The 21,976-nt window shown below is 39.4% G+C and overlaps 3 protein-coding genes and 1 non-coding gene across 9 annotated transcripts in view; 3 read left to right on the forward strand and 1 right to left on the reverse strand.

The window, feature by feature from the left end:
* Positions 1-4,295, forward strand: part of PDCD4 (programmed cell death 4) — a 26,640-nt gene extending 22,345 nt beyond the window's left edge. Inside the window, 2 exon segments of one of the 2 annotated variants that reach the window (NM_001083647.1) lie at positions 347-486; positions 3,575-4,286. In NM_001083647.1, the coding sequence (NP_001077116.1) occupies positions 347-486; positions 3,575-3,635 (201 nt within the window). In that variant the 3' untranslated portion in view covers positions 3,636-4,286. 2 annotated transcript variants of the gene reach the window in all.
* MIR4680 (microRNA mir-4680) lies at positions 3,632-3,707 on the forward strand. Its single transcript, NR_129539.1, has one exon. It is a non-coding gene; the product is annotated as a microRNA mir-4680 (primary transcript).
* Positions 4,285-21,917, reverse strand: BBIP1 (BBSome interacting protein 1). Of its 5 annotated transcripts, XM_059882049.1 has the most exons (5): positions 21,567-21,917; positions 20,821-20,918; positions 11,120-11,169; positions 8,894-8,966; positions 4,285-5,508 (listed from the first exon to the last, which is right to left on the reverse strand). In XM_059882049.1, exons 4-5 carry the CDS (start codon positions 8,937-8,939, stop codon positions 5,345-5,347), a joined length of 210 nt encoding a protein of 69 aa, XP_059738032.1. In that variant the 5' UTR covers positions 8,940-8,966; positions 11,120-11,169; positions 20,821-20,918; positions 21,567-21,917; the 3' UTR covers positions 4,285-5,344. The 5 variants fall into 5 exon arrangements, with proteins under 5 accessions (XP_059738032.1, XP_003587940.1, XP_003587939.1 ...); XM_003587892.6 differs by lacking the exon at positions 11,120-11,169 and having other exon boundaries at positions 21,865-21,917; XM_003587891.6 differs by lacking the exon at positions 11,120-11,169.
* The window catches only part of SHOC2 (SHOC2 leucine rich repeat scaffold protein), an 87,686-nt gene continuing 87,341 nt past the window's right edge, over positions 21,632-21,976 (forward strand). The window contains exon 1 of the mRNA XM_010820029.4: positions 21,632-21,719. The gene's annotated coding sequence lies outside the window, so the exon portion shown is untranslated. The remainder of the gene's footprint in view (positions 21,720-21,976) is intronic.

Raw genomic sequence — 21,976 nt, forward strand, 5'->3', positions numbered from 1 at the left:
AACAAAAGTACTTGATTTATTCCTATTTTATTGTATGCATTGTTATTAAAATGTTGGTAAGGTTCTTATTTGCCTTTTATTTTTTTTAAAATGTAGTAAATGTATTACAGTAGATGGAGAAATGTATCCAGTGTCCATTGTCTGCTGGAAGCTCTTTTGAGAGAACAGTTTTAAATATTCTGTAACAAATGTACTTAACTCTCTGTACTTTTCAAGGTTCAGATCTGACTTCAGTCTAATTAATATGACCACTTGGACTTAAATATAGCTTGATAACAGTGATGGGTTACATGCATTATGTATTTTATATGGGCTAACACTTCTGTATATAACTTCATTGTTCTAGGGTTATGAGAGAATTTACAATGAAATTCCGGACATTAATCTGGATGTCCCACATTCATACTCTGTGCTTGAGCGATTTGTGGAAGATTGTTTTCAGGCTGGAATAATTTCCAAACAACTCAGAGATCTTTGTCCTTCAAGGTACTTTATTTACTTTCTCAACATCAAATACTGACTGAGGTACTTAAGGTTAAGCTAATTTTCTGTCATTCTGTCTGAAAAATAATAGTATCTTCCCTTTAGTTACTCACTAGTGGAAAATCATCTGAGTCTATGGAGAAGCAAGCATGAAGCTTTTTCTCTTGTAAATCTGTACAGGACTATCTCATGAAGCCCCAGTTCACTGGAAAGAAGCTAATTTTGTGGAACAAAATGTGTCTTACTCTGTTCTGAGTAGATTATTTCAGAGTAGATATTAATCAGTAAGATGAAAAAAATTGAGGCTTATGACAGTGTAATGTACCTTTTCTAAGGTTACACATAGTAAAAGCCAAGGATGGATCCAGACTTTTTCCGGCTTTAAAGGTCTATGCTCATTCCTATTGGAGAAGGCAATGGCACCCCACTCCAGTACTTTGCCTGGAAAATCCCATGGATGGAGGAGCCTGGTAGGCTGCAGTCCACAGGGTCACGAAGAGTTGGACACGACTGAGCGACTTCACTTTCACTTTTCACTTTCATGCATTGGAGAAGGAAATGGCAACCCACTCCAATGTTCTTGCCTGGAGAATCCCAGGGACGGGGGAGCCTGGTGGCTGCCGTCTGTGGGATCACACAGAGTCGGACATGACTGAAGTGACTTAGCAGTAGCAGCAGCAGCAGCAGCAGCAGCAGCTCATTCCTATTCTGTATGTAGGTTCCTTTTGATCCTTCACAGAATGGAGAATTGGGGCTGATTGCATTTTACTTCTCTAGAAAGTGTATGTGTGTGTGTGTGTGTGTGTGTGTGTGTGATTCTTTGGAGGTATATGTGCTAGTAGGATCACACTCTTTAGGAGTTGATGGATTTTTTGTTATTGTTAAAGCTTAAGTTTATATTGTAATAGATATAAAAGTTTAGTAACAGCTAAACTTCTTGTTTGGGCTTCCCAGGTGGCTCAGTGGTAAAGAATCTCCTGCAATGCAGGAGACACAGGTTCGATCCTTGGTCAGGAACATCCCCTGGAGAAGGGAATGGCTACCCACTCCAGTATTCTTGCCTGGGATATCCCATGGACAGAGGAATCTGGGAGGCTACAGTCCATGGGGTTGCAAGTTGGACATAAAGCGACTAAAACAAAGAAGAAACTTATTGTGTGGTCTCCTTTATGTATATTTTAAGTTTTTGTAATTTTTTTCTGAAGAAATTTCAAACTTTGCATACTTTTATGTAAGTGCATTGTGAGAAATCTCAAAAAATACTTAAGGCTGTCCTTTGCTTACAAAGTTCAGAAGCCATTAAGAGAGAAGGACAAGATAATGGTGGAGATACTTTTTAATGGCTTTGATAAAAATGTCTGAAAATGTGTATTTCTACTTGGTGGTGGCATCCTTTATGTACTAATGTGCAAAGTGGTGTACATCAGTATAAACTGTCAACTTTGGCAAGGCTTTTTGCTACTTGCTGCTTCATTTCCACCCTTGATCTCCTAATATTATAGTATGAAGCCTTTATGTTCAGGAAAATATAGCTGCAATACATACCCCTTTCATAAATACCCCTTAATATGAAAAGGAGTCAACACTTTGGCACTGTCCTTTGATAGCTCAGACGGGAAAGTGTCTGCCTGCAGTGCAAGAGGCCCGGGTTCGATCCCTGGGTTGGGAAGATCCCCTGGAGAGGAAAATGGCAACCCATTCCAGTATTCTTGCCTGGAAAATCGCATGGACAGAGGAGCCTGGTAGGCTGCAGTCCATGGGGTTGCAAAGAGTTGGACACAACTGAGCAACTTCACTTTCACTTTTTAAAAAGTTTTTCAGCCTCTCTTCAAAAGTCTTAACTAGTGATTTCTATTATGGCCTTACTTTCAAGGATCATTTGGAGAGATGTCTAAACTTTCTGTGAATTCCATACAACTTTAACTTTTTATCCTCTCTTTTTTTGCTTATTTGGGCAAAGTGCACATTTGTGTGTGACCTTGAATGCCTGTGCATATTGGTCTAGGGTCAGAGAAGAAATAAGGACCAATTCTGCCCAAGCTCTGTTGAGCACTTACTGCTTTCAGCTGCTGTGACTGTTCCTCTTGGGCTGTTGTTACTACATGTAGCTGTAGAGGAAGGCATCTTGAGTTTGAAATGGCATAAAGTTCAAAATGGGGTATATACAGGAATTAAATTGACTCTGTTTTTCCACATTCAGGTTATGGCTTTTCTGTATCTGAGAAAAAATTAAAAACCATTTTAAAACATAGATATTTTATAGGTTCTGTAGCTTTAGTTTTCATAGTTCCCAATCATGTTGGTATTTCCTATTTGGTTCAATGTTTAGCTTTCAAATAATATTAATAACATAGTAGAAATAAATACAGGCATGTCTCATTTTATTGTGCTTTACAGATACTGTTTTTTAACAAACTGAAGGTTTGTGACAACCCTGCATTGACAAGTCTGTTGGTGCCATTTTCCCAAACAGCATTTGCTCACTTTATGTCTGCGTGTCACAGTTTGGTAGTTCTCAGAGTATTTCTAACCCTCAACTTGCAAAAAGATTAGACTTGTTAAAAGTTTGGATGATGGTTAGCATTTTTCCTCAATAAAGTATTTTTAAATTATTATATGTACATTGGGGTTTTAGACATAATGATATTGCACACTTAATAGGCCACAGATTTATGTAAACATTATATGCAGTGGGAAACCAAAAAACTCACGTGATTCGCTTTATTGAGGCAGTCTGGAACCGAACTCGCAATAATTTTGGCGTGTGTTTGTATTAAATTTCCAAACAGCAAAATGTTTGCCATATTTGTATTTTTTTTTCTTACATGACTTCATTTGAACAGTGAACTTATTTCAATAATTGAGCTTTTGTTTAACTAAAAAATGCTCAGATTAAGTAGTTCATTTGGTATGTTCTAGGGTATGTAACCAGTAAGGTCTTTTCAAAAGACTTAGGCATGCTGACTTTTTAAAATTTAAATGACAAACTATTCAAAAGTTAATGACAAAAAAAGATGAAGTTTTTAATTATTTTAATTGACTGTAGTCAAAATTTGTATCTGTTTACATGTTTTTGTTCTTTTCATTACAGGGGTAGAAAACGTTTTGTAAGTGAAGGAGATGGAGGTCGTCTTAAACCAGAGAGCTACTGAATAAAGAACTCTTGCAGTCTTAGATGTTATAAAAAATATATATATCTGAATTGTAAGAGTTGTTAGCACAGGTTTTTTTCTTTTTTTTTTAAAGCACTTGTTTTGGGTACAAGGCATGTCTGAAATTTTTAAAGGAAGTGTTTTTTTTTCTTTTCCTTTCTTTTCTCTGTTTTTTAATTTGAGGGTGTAAAGGAGGGACAGAAAAGCAACCACTTCTTAAGTGGGATATTCTCATAAGCTACCTTTTGTAAGTGCCATGTTTATGACCTAATCATTCCAAGTTTTGCATTGATGTCTGACTGCCACTCCTTTCTTTCAAGGACAGTGTTTTTGTAGTAAAATCACTGGTTTATACAAAGCTTTATTTAGGGGGTCAAGTTAAGCTGCTAAAACCCCATGTTGGCTGCTGCTGTTGAAATACTGTGCTTTGGGAGTTAAAAAAAAAAAAAAGTTATTTCTTTGTTTCAAAGAATTTTTTAAAAATGAGCTAGTTGTGAGACTTATTCATCTTTCCAGAAAACATATTGCTTGGTCTTAAAGACTAGACAGTTAAGTAAATGGTGGCTGGAACATCTATTTTTCTACAAAACTGGAAAAATGAACCCAGTTCTAGAAGAATGTATGACAAAATAAAACATGTGAAGCAGTGTTGATTCTTTATTTGGAGTGCATTTATTTTAGATCTTTTAAAAAATTTATTTCCCACAGCAAATTTTAAATCATATAAAAGAGCATATTTGAACCCAGTTAAACTTTGCTCCTGGCAAACTTTTAAAACAAGAGTACAGTAGTAAATAAATTATTTTAATATTATACTTGGGAAATTCTTGCACACTTCCTTGTTTTTTATCTTATCTAGAACTTAATGAAATTTCTAAAAGTATATACCTTTCATCATTAAGTTCTATTACCAAGTAGTGCTTGTAGTTAGAAAAATTATTCTTCAAAGACTCAAAAGTTTTACATTTAGTCAGTGTATGAGAAAATAGTAGTTACTGATAACAGTAATCTAAGGGAAGTTCACATTTCTAACCTCTTTTGCAGAGCCTAATTACTCAGCAAGGCCTAAAGGTCCATACTAATTTAAATTGTCTATTACCAACTGTAGCAAACCAACCAAGAATTATATTCAGAATTTACAAAGGTTTTCCTAGGAATATACCCATTACAGGTCTAGCTACAGTCTTTTAGAAATAAAACTTCCAAATTTATGTTCATTTTACTTCATGGGCTCTTTCAAGTCCTTATTAATTTCCATTTTTAGGGTTTTATGTTTTGATACCTGAAGACAAAGGTGGCAAGGTAAGTCCTTAAAGTCAGTATAATTAAAAAGCTTAGTTCAGTTTTTAAAACCATGTACAGGATGACTGTAAAAGAAGTTGCATTTACTCACTGTGCCTAACTAAGAATGTTATCTAGAAAACTGATAGGAATGGTGAACAGTAATTTGTAGTTTGAACCCAGATTTTGTTTTATTTTTAACCCAAGCTTTTCAAAGTTTTAAAATTGCTTATATTCAATACAAACCAGTGTTTAAATTCACAATCCAAATGTTAGTAATCTGGTTTTTTTTATAGGGATACTATCTTTTATTAATACATACTGTTTTCAGCATACAGATGCAGATTATTTTCAGCTCTTGTTAATAGAAAGGTGTAGGGTGTTCTGTAGAAGTGCTAGTTATCATTCAGTGAGTTACTTGCCATTGTTCAGTGAGTTATTTTCTGTTCCTTTTCTGTCATTTCCTGTTGGTGAATTGTATCCTGTGCTGCTTGCTGCATTTTCTCCAGTTTTTCCAGAGTCAGAGATTTTAATGGTAAAAGTTTGGGTTTACATAGCACCATTGTGGTTATATCTTCTACATACAACTGCCCTAAGTTTAAAAAGAAATAAAAATCAGAGTGAGATAAATACAGCTGTTTGGTAGTTTGGATTTGCAGTTTAAAAATTTAATACATTGTCATTTAAAATCTCTTGTTCTTACAGTTATCCTTGTAACATATCTTTAATATAAAAATATAAAAGCATCATTTAATACTAGGAAGTTCATGAGAAAGGTTTTGAATTTTCAACCTAAAATTATAAGTTGCCGTGGGACACAACTTCTTGTGTCAGATGTTGAATTTCAAACAAACAAAAAAAATGGAAGGAAATACAACATACATAAAAATACTTAGGGGGACAAGATGGCAGGGTAGAAGCCCACCAGAGTCACAACTGAATGCTGACCAACCATCAATAAAAAAGACGCAAACCTACCAAAAAAGATATTCTGTTGATACATCCAAAGACATGAAGAAACCCAACAAGATGGTAGGAAGGGCACACTCACAATATAATCAAACCCCATACCCCCCAGGTGGGACCCACAAACTGGAGAACAATTATATTGCAGAAGTTCTCCCGTAGGACTGAGTCCCACATCAGGCTCCCCAGCCTGGGGGTCTGGCATCAGGAGGAAGAGCCCCCAGAGCACTTGGCTTTGTAGTCCAGTGGGGCTTGAGTGCAGGACTGCCACAGGACTGGGGGAAACAGCAGCTCCACTCCTGGAGGACACACACGGACGGGCGTGCGTGCACTGGGACCCAGGGCAAAAGTGCACTGACTTCATAGGACCGTGGGTCATACCTGCTGGTCTTAAGAGGCTCTTTTGGGGAGGTGTGGGGTGACTGGCTCACTGTGAGGACAAGGACACTGGTAGTGGAGACATTAGGGAACGCTCATTGGCATGAGCTCTCCTAGAGGCTGCCATTTGGCACCAAGACCTGATGCCACCCAACAGCCCGTAGGCTCCAGTGCTGGGACCCCTGAGGCCAAACAACAAAGCAGGAACATCCCCTCCCCGCCATCAGACTGCTTAAACACTTCCTGAGCCCACAGCCACCTCTGGTCACGTCCCTTGATACGGCACTACCACTGCCCGTCAGAGAACCAAGGCTGAGCTCTACCCAACAGTGTTGCCAAGCATAGGCCATTTCCACCAGGAAGCCTGCTCAAGCCTCTGGACCAGGCTCAACCACCAGCGGGTAGACTCCAGAAGCAAGAAAACTAGCATCCAGCAGCCTGGGAACTGAGTTCACAAACAGATCAGAACCTTCCCTGGGACTAGCTGGTCCCTGGACTGCTAGGTGACGAGAGTGTAAGGCTGGGTGGGACACACAGGACATCCCCTACAGAGGGTCACTTCTCCAAGGTCAAGGAACATAAATAACCTTCCATATACATAAAAAAGAAATTAAGAGAAAATGAGACAGCAGAGGAATACACTTCCTAGAGTAATAGAAATAACAAAAATACACAAATGGGACCTAATTAAACTCAAAAGCTTTTGCACAGCAAAGGAAACCATAAAACGAACAACCTATAGAATGGGAGAAAATGTTTGCAAATGATGTGACTAAAAAGTGATTAATTTTCAAAATACACCAATAGCTAATACAGCTCAATATAAAAACCCAATCAAAAAATGGGCAGATCTAAATAAACATTTCTCTCAAAAGATGGCCAAAAGACACAAGAAGCTAATTCGAGAGAAACAAAACTACAATGAAGTATCACCTCACACCAATCAGAATGGCCACCATCAAAATATCTACAAATAAAAGCTGGAGAGGGTGTGGAGAAAAGAGAACCCTCCTACACTGTTGAAAGTTGCTCAGTAGTGTCCAACTTTGCAACCCCATGGACTACACAGTCCATGGAATTCTCCAGGCCAGAATACTGTAGTGCATAGCCTTTCCCTTCTCCAGGGGATCGTTCCAATCCAGGGATGGAACCCAGGTCTCCCACATTGCAGGCGGATTCTTTCCCAGCTGAGCCACCATGGAAGCAACTATTCAAGTGTACAGCAAATTTTATATACAAGTTATACATACATTCCCACCTACACTGTTGGTGGGAATGCAAATTTGTGCAGCCACTATGGAGGACAGTATGGAGGTTCCCTAAGGAACTAAAAATAGAGTTAACCACATGGTTCTGCAATCCCACTCCTAGGCATGTGTCTGAAGCAAACTGCAATTTGAAAAAAGAAAGGCACCCCAGTGTTCATTGCAGCACTATTTACAATAGCTAACACATGCTGCTGCTGCGTCGCTTCAGTCATGTCCGACTCTGCGACCCCATAGACAGCAGCCCACCAGGCTCCCCCGTCCCTGGGATTCACCAGGCAAGAACACTGGAGTGGGTTGCCATTTCCTTCTCTAATGAACATATGCAGGCACCCTAAATGTCCACTTACAGATGGATAAACAAGACTGTGTGTGTGGAGTATTAACATGAAGAAGACTGAAATAATGCCGTTTGCAGCAACATGGATGGACCATACTAAGAGGAGGAAGTCAGACAAAGATATCATTTATATGTGGAATCTAAAAAAAAAAATATGAACTTTTAAATATAGAACAGAAACAGACCAAAAAGACATAGAAAACAAACTTAGTTACCAAAAGGAAAAGGTGGAGAAGGGATAACAGGAGTTTGGGATCAGCACACACACACCACTATATATAGAACATACAAACAAAAAGGACCTACAGGAATCTACTATATACAACCTGGAACTATAGTCAGTATTTTGTAATAACCTACGAGAAAAGAATCTGAAAAAAAACAAGGTAATTAAATATGTATGTATAAATTGTATATAAAACTTGCTATACACTTGTATAGTTGTAAACCAACTATATACTTCAATTAAATGGGAAATCAAGTACCTAGTAAGATATGGTATTAACATGAATATTCAAATTACTGAATGTTTACCTTAAACCTTCAGCTTTTGTTACAGGTTCCTTTTCCCTCACTTTCGGACCTTAGTATTATGGTAAATTATCGTGCTATTTTTGTCACTAAATTTCTTCTTGTTATCACCAATCTTGAGAATAATAGGATTTCTACATTTAAGAAACAAACCATCATCTTACATCCTTTTACTGGGGGCAAAAAAGCAATGGATTACTCCTTTACAAACTACTCATGACAAAAGCATAGTGAAAGCGGAGAGTATCTGTGGCATCTATATAACACAAAATGGTTACAAGATGTCTAGCTATTGAGTCTGCTTTATGACACTGTTATATGTATAATATTGGAGAAGGAAATGGCAACCCACTCTAGTATTCTTGCTTGGAAAATCCCATGGACAGAGAAGCTTGGCAGGCTACAGTCCATGGGGTTGCAAGAGACTCAGACACAACTAAACGACTAAAGCAGCAAACAATAATATTCTATGACCAAAGCATCTGTGATTTAGATACCTTGTTTTGGAAGAACTTCCCGGAACATCGACTTCGTTTCTGCCATATCTGAAATGTTGGATACAGTCTCGTCCTTCAATGAGAAAACAAATATTATTCAAGAATGAATTCCCAAAGCATATTTCTTGAGAGATTTCCATTGTAGTTTAAGAAGTAAAATCACAATGTGTATAGAAAATGAACTATCCTATCCTTGCATAATTTTTCTTTTAATTACCTGTGAGTCTTTCCACTGAAACAAGGTTGAGATAGTTCATGTAAGCATGCAGACTTTGTCAACTTTTGTTCATCAGTGGTGGTGTTAACTGGAAGGCTGCATGTTCTAAATTTTTCCCCTCTTAGTGAAAATTGGTAGGGCTTAAGTTTTTCAAGCAAAGATAATTAATCATCTAGTAGGTATCTGTGTCACCCCAGTCCAGTACTCTTGCCTGGAAAATCCCACGGGCGGAGGAGCCTGGTAGGCTGCAGTCTATGGGGTCGCGAAGAGTCGGACACGACTGAGCGACTTGACTTTCACCTTTCACTTTCACGCATTGGAGAAGGAAATGGCAACCCACTCCAGTGTTCTTGCCTGGAGAATACCAGGGACGGGGGAGCCTGGTGGGCTGCCGTCTGTGGGGTCACACAGAGTCGGACACAACTGAAGTGACTTAGCAGTTAGCAGGTATCTGTGTAGCTGAGGGAAAACAAAAGGATTTATGTGCAGCTGATAGCATCTCCTGAGTGGTAGATGATGATAAAAGACAAGACAGTTTGGGAGGTGGCCTATGCCAGGCTGTTAGGGAAAGGAGGCAGTACTATGCAAATACTGCCTAACATTCACACTTCTTTCAGTAGCTAACAACCGATTTCTGCTTTAATTCCTTTGCTTTAATGACAAAAAGCAACTTAAGGATCAGTTACTGGCTACACAGCTGCAATTTGTAAGGAAGCAACACACACAGGTGAAACTGGCTTCTGAATACCAGAAGTGAGGTGTGCTTTCAGTTTACTATTTTCCTCTAATACACATATATTAATACTATATGCTGAAGTGCCAGTGAATACCCTCATGTGAGTATTTTGTTATGCAGATCCCAGTGTGTATGTCATCTCTGGCTAGTGACATGTTTCCAGTGTTACATCCCAGTTTATGCCATGCTATGTATTAGTATGTTCAAGGTGTTCTGGACTGTAATTTTTAGCATAATCCCCTTCCAAATACAGAAGCTTCTCTAGACAGTCCCACCCATTTTGTGATATTTTGCCACACTGATGCAACTTACTGTATATCTTTCACAACACCACCACAGAAGAAAGATTTATTATCTATAATGTGATGATGCTGGCTTGGTGCCTGCCTTTACCACCCACTGCAAATTAGTTATAATAAAGTGAAGCTGCTGCTGGTCTTATTCCCATTACCACTATTTTGACATTCCTAATAAAAGTTTCCTACTCTCCATCCACCAAGCCTTTTCCCCTTCTTGTTCAAATTTCTATTCTGAAAGATCTAAAGTTCCTGAGAAAGCTTTATCTGCTTTCCAGAACGGTCATCAAAACTTACCCCTATTCTGCTCTGTCTGGGAAGGAAGATGAAGTAGGGAATGGACCAGGAATAAAGCAATGCATCACACTACCTAGAATCTGAGATAAATGCAATTTACTCAATGCACGGCTGCTTCTCCTTCTGACACATTCTTTCCTTCCTGTTACTTAGGCCTGCCAGTGGTAACGAGTGATCATTTCTGTTTTCCAGGTTATGTTGAAGGGCAAAAACATTGCAGATCTCTGAATAGCATGAATATAAGAAACACTTTACCTCTCAAAGGTAGAACAACGAAAATATTCCTTAAGCCTTTATTTGGTGCAAATCTGACATGATATGCTACTGAAAGGGAGGACAGACATTATAAATGTTGACAAATGTGAAGGAGTGCATAGCATCTAAGAATTTTTATATTACCAATTTTTTTAATCACCAAAATGCTAAAATGGTGGATGAACAAATACTTAAATCTTAGCTGATTTAAATAGCAACTCTAGATACTCATAATTTAATCACTATCTTTTGCTTTCTCTTCTCTATACCCAAAATCTAGCTTGAAGAAAACAATGAAGCTTGGTGCTCTATGAAACCTTAGTTCTCTGATTAAGCTGCCATTGTTACTGGAAAGGGTGTGGAGCTAAAGGCCCGGTAGGGAGTGGGTTGGACCCGGTGTAAGGAAGATCAGTGCCGTCACTTGCCTGGGTGGAGTGTCTACTTTGCTGGGGCTGATTCTTGTTCCGAGGTTCCCCTAGGCATTGGCAGGACAGAAACAGGAAGGGAAGGGCTAAAATAAGCAAGGTATTGGTTGGTTGGCTGGCACTGCCAAGCCTACCGTGTCTTGATAATCAACTGCCCAGGGAGCCCAGAGTAGGAAGGAGCATTTTTATCCTTCCCCAGGTGGCCTGCTAATAGCCAAACATGGGTGTTTTGCCTGGTGTAATGCACCCTATGGAGTGTGGCTACCCTTCAGGGTACTTTCTAATTGGTAAGGTAAGACGTGTGTAATACCAGGGACAGATAGGCCCAAGAAGGAAACATACCAGCTATGGATAAAATTCATGTATGTTATACAAGTGTCACATCATTCAATTCAATAAATATGTGAGTGTCCACCACATGCCAGGAACCATTCATTAGTGAATAAAAGAGGAAAAAAACCTTTGCTCTTTTGGAGCTTACGGTGTAGTGTATAGGGAGAAAAACAAATAACAATGCTATCAGAAGGTAGTGTTACAGAAACTAAAATAGTTTAAGGGGATTTAGGAGTGCTGGGGGTTGTGGTGGTTATACTTTAAATAGGAAAATCATTATGGCCTCATAAAGTGAAAATCATTGTGGTCTTATTTTAGGGCGTGTGTGTTATGTTTTTTGAGATTGCAAAAAAATCAAAATGCCTGATAGTATCCACAGTTAGGGAACATATAGGGAAATGGGCACTCCCTATTGGTGAGCAGGTTTGTCAGTACAGCATTTTTAGAGGGATAATTTGTAGTATCCTTAAATATTTTATAGTATCTACTACGAAAACCAAATATGTATATTTTCTTTGACCCAAACATTCTACTACTAGTAGTGATCCCTAAAGAAACAAAGCATGAGTATGTAAAGATAAAAGCGTTCAGTTTAGCCGCTCAGTCACGTCTGACTCTTTGTGACCCTGTGGACTACAGCACACGAGGCTTCCCTGTCCATCACCAACTCCCAGAGTTTGCTCAAACTCATGTCCATTGAGTCGGTGATGCCATCCAACCATCTTATCCTCTGTCGTCCTCTTCTCCTCCTGCCTTCAATCTTTCCCAGCATCAGGGTCTTTTCAAATGAGTCAGTTCTTCACATCAGGTGGCCAAAGGACTGGAGTTACAGCTTCAGCATCAGTCCTTCCAATGAATATTCAGCACTGATTTCCTTTAGGATGGACTGGTTGGATCTCCTTGCTGTCCAAGGACTCTCAAGAGTCTTCTCCAACACCACAGTTCAAAAGCATCAATTCTTCGGCACTCAGCTTTCTTTATAGTCCAACTCTCACATCCATACATGACTACTGGACAAACCATAGCTTTGACTAGACAGACTTTGTTGGCAAAGTAATGTCTCTGCTTTTTAATATGCTGTCTAGGTTGGTCATAACTTTTCTTCCGAGAAGCAAGCGTATTTTAATTTCATGGCTTCAGTCACCATCTGCAGTGATTTTGGAGCCCCCAAAATAAAGTCTGTCACTGTTTCCATTGTTTCCCCATCTATTTCCCATGAAGTGATGGGACCAGATGCCATGACCTTAGTTTTCTGAATGTTGAGCTTTAAGCCAACTTTTTCACTCTCTCCTTTCAATAAGAGGTTCTTTAGTTCTTTGCTTTCTGCCATAAGTGTGCTGTTATCTGCATATCTGAGGTTATTGATATTTCTCCCGGCAATCTTGATTCCAGCTTGTGCTTCATCCAGTCCAGCATTTCTCATGATGTACTCTGCATATAAATAAGCAGGGTGACAATATACAGCCTTGACATACTCCTTTCTCGATTTGGAACCAGTCTGTTGTTCCATGTCCAGTTCTAACTGTTGCTTCTTGACCTGCATACAGATTTCTCAGGAGGCAAGTAAGGTGGTCTGGTATTTCCATCTCTTTAAGAATTTTCCACAGTTTGTTGTGATCCACACAGTCAAAGGCTTTGGCATAGTCCATAAAGCAGAAATAGATGTTTTTCTGGAACTCTCTTGCTCTTTTGATGATCCAACGGATGTTGGCAATTTGATCTCTGGCTCCTCTGCCTTTTCTAAATCCAGCTTGAACATCTGGAAGTTCACAGTTCACATACTGTTGAAGCCTGGCTTGGAGAATTTTGAGCATTACTTTGTTAGCATGTGAGATGAGTGCAATTGTGCAGTAGTTTGAGCATTCTTTGGCATTGCCTTTCTTTGGGATTGGAATGAAAATTGACCTTTTCCAGTCCTGTGGTCACTGCTGAGTTTTCCCAAATTTGCTGGCATATTGAGTGCAGCTGTTTCACAGCATCATCTTTTAGGACTTGAAATAGCTCAGCTGGAATTCCATCACCTCCACCAGCTTTGTTTCTAGTGATGCTTCCTAAGGCCCACTTGACTTCGCATTCCAGGATGTCTGGCTCTAGGTGAGTTATCACACCATCGTGATAATCTGGGTCATGAAGACCTTTTCTGTATAGTTCTGTGTATTCTTGCCACCTCTTCTTAATATCTTCTGCTTCTGTTAGGTCCATATCATTTCTGTCCTTTATTGTGCCCAACTTTGCATGAAACGTTCCCTTGGTATCTCTAATTTTCTTGAAGAGATCTCTAGACTTTCCCATTCTATTATTTTCCTCTATTTCTTTGCATAAAAGAGTATGAATGTTCATTAGGACACTGCGTTCAGGCATATGTCATAGGTCAAATAAATTATGGAAAAACCATACAATGGAGTACTCTGACAGATTTCAAAATGATACAGACTGTCAAGGCATGTTTTTTAAACAAAACATTAAATTGCAAAAGTTAAAATTCCTACACTAACAGAATGCAAACTTTTAATGCTGAGAGAATACAGTGTCACTCAATTTTTGAAGTTTTTGGTCCGGGTAATTAGAAAAGAATCTGTTGTTTCCTTCTCCCCCAGTTTCTTCACTTTGTAATTTTCCCCACAAATAATGATTTTGATGGATAATACATTTCAAATCATGATAAAAGAAGCAAACCTGTTGTAGCCATTTGAGCTAGATGTCTAAAATTAATGCAGAACTCAGAGGGAAACCAAATCTTTGTCATGAAAAATTTTACTAAGTTGTTTTACTAAGTTGAGTGAAAATCGAAAGGCACTTAGGTCTAGGCAATGGCACCCCAGTCCAGTACTCTTGCCTGGAAAATCCCATGGACGGAGGAGCCTGGTAGGCTGCAGTCCATGGGGTCGCCAGGAGTCAGACATGACTGAGCGACTTCACTTTCACTTTTCACTTTCATGCACTGGAGAAGGAAATGGCAACCCACTCCAGTCTTCTTGCTTGGAGAATTCCAGGGACGGGGGAGCCTGGTGGGCTGCTGTCTATGGGGTCGCACAGTCGGACACGACTGAAGCGACTTAGCAGCAGCAGCAGCAGCAGTAGGTCTAGGCAGGATTAGTAAGTCAATTATACACATATTGATAGCATAAATTAGTCACAGAACTTGAAGAAGTTAAAAATCTCTAGAGTGATTTAGTCTGAGGACCAACCTAGATTTACTATTACAACCAAACTAAACTGTGGGAGTAGGACTGGACAAGAGTACTAGAGTGTCCTTTTGAAACTTAAGAATGTATATTTGTGGTCCTCAAATTTTATCCTTGCATAACCCCCAAAGAGATTTTGAAAAACTAGCAGAAAAATTAGGTACTCTTTTACACATTTCCAGGTAGACATATAAACTGTTATCGTAAGTTTAAACTTATGATAAGTTGCAAAGGACAAAATTTTCAGCATATTTACCCCTATGTCCATAGCAGCACTATTCACAATAGCCAAGACATGGAAACAATCTAAATGACCATCAACAGATGAACGGATAAAGAAGTTGTGGTATGTGTACATAATAGACAACTACTCAGTCATAAAAAAGGATGAAATAATGTTATCTGCATCAACATGAGCACAACTAGAGATGATCATACTAAGTGAAGTCAGAAAGAGAAAGACAAGTACCATATGATATCACTTATATGTGGAATTTAAAGTATGACACAAATGAACTTATTTATGAAACAGACACACACACAGAACACACCTGTGCTTGCCAGGGGGAGTGGGATGGGGGAGGACAGACTGGGAATTTGGGGTTACCAGATGCAAACTATTACATAAAGAATGGATAAACAACAAGGTCCTACTGTGTAGCACAGGGAACTATATTCAGTGTCCTGTGATAAACCAAAATGGAAAAGAAGATGAAAAAGAATGTATATACATATATAAGTGAGTCACTTTGCTGTACGGCAGAAATTAACACAACACTGTAAATCAACTATACTTCAATAAAATAAATTTTGAAAAAGATTGGAGTAGGAAAGTATGCTCTATTTGATGACAAGGAAATTATTCCTTTAGAGTGGAAAATAAATGTAAAATTAAGAAGTTTTAGATCCTATGTACCTAGCCTATCCAGATTTTTTTCTTTCAACAACATACTAATTGTCTATAATGTACCAATCACAGCTAAACGTGGGAGATACAGTAGATAAGAACCTGTTCTTCTCCTTGAGGAATCTGGAGGAGGTGAGATCGGGGAAGAGACATGTAAATAAACAATTACAATTCAATGCAACATACTTTAATAAAAGCATATCTATTGTGCCTTAAGAAACCAAAACCATGAATAACTTGGCTCTGTACAGGTGAAAGTGGTGATCTCTCAGGAATAATTATTACACATGACGTTGGAACTAGTTCCAGGATGCATGGGGATTTACTATCCAAAGAAGTGGCTGTGTAGCAAAGGGAGGGTGTTCCAGATAAAGTGAATAATGTGCTCAAAGAAAGAAGCATTTGAAAAAAAAAGCTTGGAGGAATGGCTAGATTACAATGTATATACAGTGCACATATCATGGTAGGGTCAACCAGGTGGAGGCCAGTTCATGTTCAGCCTTGAATGGCATGCCTTGGAGTTTGAACTTTATAAACAGGAGGGAGCTACTGGATGGCTTTGAGTAGAAATACGACATATGATTTTTTTTTTTTTTTTTTTGGAGACACACATTCTAGATAAAAAGGAAAAACAGAAGAGAGACTAGAGGCAAGACGATTAGTAAGGAAGCTATTGTTTAGGTAGGATGATGAGGATATGAACAAAATCAGCAATACTGATCAGTATGAGGAGAAGATACTTGAGGTATTCAAAGATATAAGAAGTTGAGATTCAAGGAGGGAGGTGGGAGGGGGATTCAGGATGGGGAACACGTGTACACCCATGGTGGATTCATGTTGATGTATGGCAAAACCAATACAGTATTGTAAGGTAATTAGCCTCCAATTAAAATAAATAAATTTATATTTAAAAAATAAAACAATTAAAGAACAAAAAGAAGTTGAGATTCAAGTCTCCTCTGCCATTCCCCAATACCACTTTGGGTGATAAGAAAATGATCAAGGATGACTGAGATTTTAAGCTAACATGCCTGAGTAGATGGTGCAGGTATCAATTCAAGTTGAGGACAGATAAGAGGGACAAGCTAGGAGGGAAGGGTAAAGACTATGAATTAGGTTCTAACCCAATGAGTTTGGAAGGTAAAAAAGACGGGAGGCCTAGACAGGCGGCTGCACAGTAGTATAAGCTATGGAGTGGATATAATGACCTAACAAGGATACGGAAAGATGGTAAATAGTGGTAGGGTGGTGGTAAAAAGAGATAAAGACAGTGTAGCTGTTTAGAGAAGGGTCTGGAGTCAAATTAGTCATTTAAACAAATTATTTAATTTTCTAAACTTCGGTTTTATCTCTAAAATACAGTTTACAATAGCACTGACTTTAGATGCCTTATTAAATGACATAATTCACACAAAGCCATTAACCAGCCCTAGCACACAGGAAGAGCTCAGTGTCTGAATGCTTACTGCAGGTTGTTGATGGGGATGGGAGGAACGGTAGGAATAAAAACGAAAAAATCTGTCTTTTGTCTGATGCAAGACTTGTGTGGTTGACTGATAGATAAATTTTCAAACACATATTAGACTTCTGAATGTAAACCAGCATGAGACAAACGTGAGAGGGAGCCCCCAAATAAGGTGTTTTTCAGCAGATACAAAGTAGTAATGTTCTCTCTCACTCAAGTGATTGACCACGTGCTGGCAGAGTGCTTAACTTGGATTGATAATGTTCAAGTGGCGATGCCAAATAACATTATATGTCATGTAGTTGGAAACTACAGTAGATTCTACTCTGTTTTGCTATCTGGCATCTGCTAGTAGAAAAATGTTGCAACATGTTCAGTTTGGCTAATTAACCCAGACTCATGTGAATAATATGTGCAGAGTCTACCTTCTGGAACGTGCCTAGGCCTAAGAACAGGAACTGCTCTTCGTGAGTGAACTTGGATGATGCCATTGGTTATGTTACTCTCCAGTAGCAGACACTACTGTTAAGTTAGCAGAAAATGACATGTCCTACTCATGCAAAATGCCTTTTACTAATAATTTTTGCTTTTTCAAAATCCAGTACTAAAAGTGATCCTAAAAACATTAGCTATTAACGCTTTAAAAAAGGGTTAAGCCTTTTTTAAAAAAAGGTATCTTTTATATTCTCAGCATCAGAGATATGTAGTTACTTCAATAGAATGCAAAGAAAGGGAAATAAAGAATTGTTTGATACTTTACTCAGTGTTTCTGAAAGCCTGACCCTTGGATCACCTTATCAAAATCCCCTGGATGATTATTAACAATACAGATTTTTCTGGAGCCTTCCCCAGATTCACTGAATTAGAATCTCTAATTTTTAAGTTCCCCACATTAAAGTTGGAGAACCACTGTCTTAGATTCATTCATTCAATAAATAAATATTTAATGCCAACAATATATTCAGATTGGACTGCTTTAGAAGTTACCAATAATAACTATCATACACTGTCTATACACCATGTGCTACACAATATGCTGATGCATTTTATGTGTGTTTGACTCACTCTGTTCAACAAGCCTGAGGTTTTACACTTCTATGTAATAGATGATAAACAGAATGAGTAAACTGTTCAAAGTCATCAGTTAATGAATATCCCTGTTCCTGAAACCCAGGTCTGATTCTAAAATCTGTGGTCTTAATTAGTATATTATTTAGCTTTACTTGAATCTAGAATACAAAAAAAGTGATTGATGGAGTGCATTACTTAAATTCCAATGCGAAGACTAAAAATATTCTGTATCAATCTAAGAGTATCTGCCCTCTCAGAGAATTTTCTTCCTTCCGCTTATCTTTCATGATCAACTGTAAGTCTAGGATAGGAGGAGTACAAAAGCTTGGCTGTCCTGGGAGTTTTCCTCTTGTGATCATGAATTAAATTCTACAGACATCTGTATATCCACTGAACACAGAATGTTCTTTGTGTACTCAGTGCTAAGTATAATCTTGATTTTGCAATTTTTAATAGGCTCTGATGAATGCTACCAACAAGCCATCACAAAAACACCAGGACCAATTAAGACTTGCAGGAGAATTTCAGGGAGAAAAATAATACTGCAGAAATTGGAATGCAGCCATATGGCCAGTACTTGCCTCAGTATCTGCTTTGATAACATCAAGATTCATCTGTATTTGAATTGCAAGGCCCACACACCTTTCATCAACAGTCTTTGGGGTGCCAGGAGATGAAACTCATGAAACTATGCTGACATCAGTACACTCTGCTGTAGATGACATTGCATCAGCTCCAAGTGAAGGCAAAGTAGCAGCAACAATTTATCAAAAGGTAGACAGTCTATGTTGCCAGTGCAGGGTACTAACACACTCTACATTGGATGGCATCACTGACTCGACAGACATGAGTTTGAGCGAGCTCCAGGAGTTGGTGATGGACAGGGAAGCTTGGTGTGCTGCAGTCCATAGGGTTGCAAACAGTTGTACACAACTGAGCGACTGAACTGAACTGAGACAGTCTATGCTGCCAGTGCATGGTACTAATACAGTCTCCATAGACAAGAGGATTAAATGCTAAACTGTTCTTTGTAGGACATGATAGAAAGTGGTATGCTGAGAACTGGCATGGATTTAATGAGCAGCTCATGGTATGGGTAAGAGTAGCTGCATTTGGGAAGATTTAATCATGACTGGTGGAGAAGGCAATGGCAACCCACTCTAGTACTCTTGCCTGGAAAATCCCATGGATGGAGGAGCCTGATAGGCTGCAGTCCATGGGGTCGCTAGGAGTCGGACATGACTGAGTGACTTCACTTTCACACATTGGAGAAGGAAATGGCAACCCACTCCAGTATTCTTTCCTGGAGAATCCCAGGGATGGGGGAGCCTGGCAGGGTGCCATCTATGGGGTCGCACAGAGTCAGACACGACTGAAGCGACTTAGCAGCAGCAGCAATCATGATTGGAAAAGGATGAAAACTTTTAGTTTTCTTACTTTGAAGTAGTCTGGCAAAACCATTAAATTGGATGTAAGCACGCCTCCAGACCAACTTCTGATGTACGGGAAATAAGAAAAAGGAGACGGTCAAAAAGACCCCTGGCCTGAATTTTTCAAAATGACAATGTTACATGTGAAGAAAAAATGGGGTGACTGTTCTAGATTAAGGGTAAATAGTTATAATACTGAAATACAGTACATAAACCATGACTGGATCTTGAGTTTTGTTTTTTTGCGAGGAGGAGAAGGTATAGAAGACATTTTTGGGTCAAATGGGAAAACATATGTACATACAGACTGGATTCTAAAGACTATAGAATTGTTAACTTCCTTAATTGTGATAATAATATTATGTTTTCCAGGAGAACTTTAGAATTCTTAGGAAATACATGTTGGGAATTTTAGAGATGTCTACTTAACAACAGGCATCTGCAACCTATTTCCAAATGTCTCAATGACAAAAAGTGTGCGAGAAGAAATGAAATAAATATGGCACAATGTTAACAACTGTTGGATCTAGGTGATAGGTATATGAATGTTTGTTGCATTCTTTAAACTTTTAATGTATGAATATTTCTTTGATAAAATATTGGGGGAAGAAATTGTGTTGAGTAGCAGGAACTATGCTCAAATTCTGATAAACCGAAATTCCCTAAAACTGAAGTTGCTGGCAAGCATACTGGGCATCCAGGAGACACCCAATATTCAATCTTTCAGTATTTATCAAAATAATGTGTAGGGTAAAATAATAGGCTGATAAATCTGATACAAACCATTCTATTTAGGAGTAAACTGGGCTTTCCAGATGGCACTGGTGGGCTAATGCAGGACATCTGAGTCTGATCCCTAGGTTGGGAAGATCCCCTGGAGGAGGGCATGGCAATCCACTCCAGTATTTTTGCCTGGACAGAAGAGCCTGGCCGGCTATAGTTCATACAGTCACAAAGAATTGGACACAATTGAAGCAACTTAGCACACATGCAAGGCAGAGAAGCTAAGAACACAAGCAGCTGTTATATAAAACAATGGTTGTCATAAAAGAGGTTCAGAAAAATGCTAGGTAAGCTCAGAGGAAATTACTTCCTGCTGGGGAAAATCTGGACACAAATCTCCAAGGTTACTAGGACATGGATACAGAATCACAAAACGTTGGTGCTTCAGTGATTAATCTTGTTAGAAACAAGAAAAGTCCATTTTGGCTAGAGAATGAATACTAAGAATATAAAAAGAAATTCAGCAAAGAATGTAGGTGTGCACCCTTGTTGTGGACTAGCGTGGATATAAACCATTTTCAGTTTACCTGAAAGTTCTCCTGATCCTTTTTCCCCGCAGCTTTAGGTATCCAAGCCGGTATTACGAAGATGACTGACAGGTGTTGACTCAAACCTACAGAAGGAACTATATGAGATAAATGTGAGACACTTGTGGTAAAGAGTCATGTAAAACTAACACGAAACGAATATTCACAAACATTGAATTGTTTAATACACCGTTGACTTGCAGGATTAGAACAGTATACTTTCTTTCAGAATGGCAGTCAGTGCTTACAAACTCTCACCAGAGAAACAAAGGGAGAAAATTCAGAATCTGAAGACAGGAAGTGGGGAAATAAGACTTAGAGGTGTTGCCGCGGTGGTGGGTAACCATCTTTTTCCTTCGTAGCTGGGAACGTAAAACGATTTCCTCAAGTTCCAGAATTCTCCATCCTCAAAGGTCAGGGGGTGAAAGTACTTAACAGAATTTGCGGGGGCGTGGTCAGGAGCTGCACTTTGCTAGAGTTAGGGGCTCCGCCCGGCGGCCCGCACCCAGGCCCCTCCCGTCTCGACTTGCTGCAGCTAGGCGAGGGGAGCCGGTTGAGCGGCCTCGCCCCACAGGGAGCCTCAAAGGGGCGGAGGGAGGGAGGGCTGCCGCCTGGCCAGCCCGGAAAGAAAACCTTCTTCCAGCGGAAGCTACTCTGAGCCTTGCTCTCCTCCGGGACTCTCGGTCTCCCAGGGCCCTGGGGCCCGCTCGGATCTGACCCACGGTTCGGAACCAAGGGACACTCACCTCACTTCTCGACTCCTGTCAGAATGGGTACTCCCTGGGGCAAGGGGGGCGCAAGCTATTCCCATCCTTCTGCCATGACCCTATTCAGAAGTGTCAAATGCAACTTTCGGGCAGAACAGGGATTTTCGGAGCTCTAAACTCCTGTCCACCTAGGTAAGTGACCAGACGTCCCAGCAAAATAAGGGACGGGAAACCTGCTGTCTCTAATCCCGCAAACGGGAAGGTAGTCCGGAATAGGAATTAACTTGTTTTACATGGGATGTCTGGTCACCTTTGGTCCTTTTTTGGGCCTACTTACAGATGCTTCTCTTCCCTGACTGCTCGACTGTTGCCCAGGGCAACTGTGAGTCTGGGCGAAGGGAAAACTACGTCACACAGGAGACGGGAGGCCAGGAAACTCCCGTTGCCAT

This window comes from Bos taurus, chromosome 26 (genome assembly GCF_002263795.3).
Source record: "Bos taurus isolate L1 Dominette 01449 registration number 42190680 breed Hereford chromosome 26, ARS-UCD2.0, whole genome shotgun sequence".
Classification (NCBI taxonomy): domain Eukaryota; kingdom Metazoa; phylum Chordata; class Mammalia; order Artiodactyla; family Bovidae; genus Bos; species Bos taurus.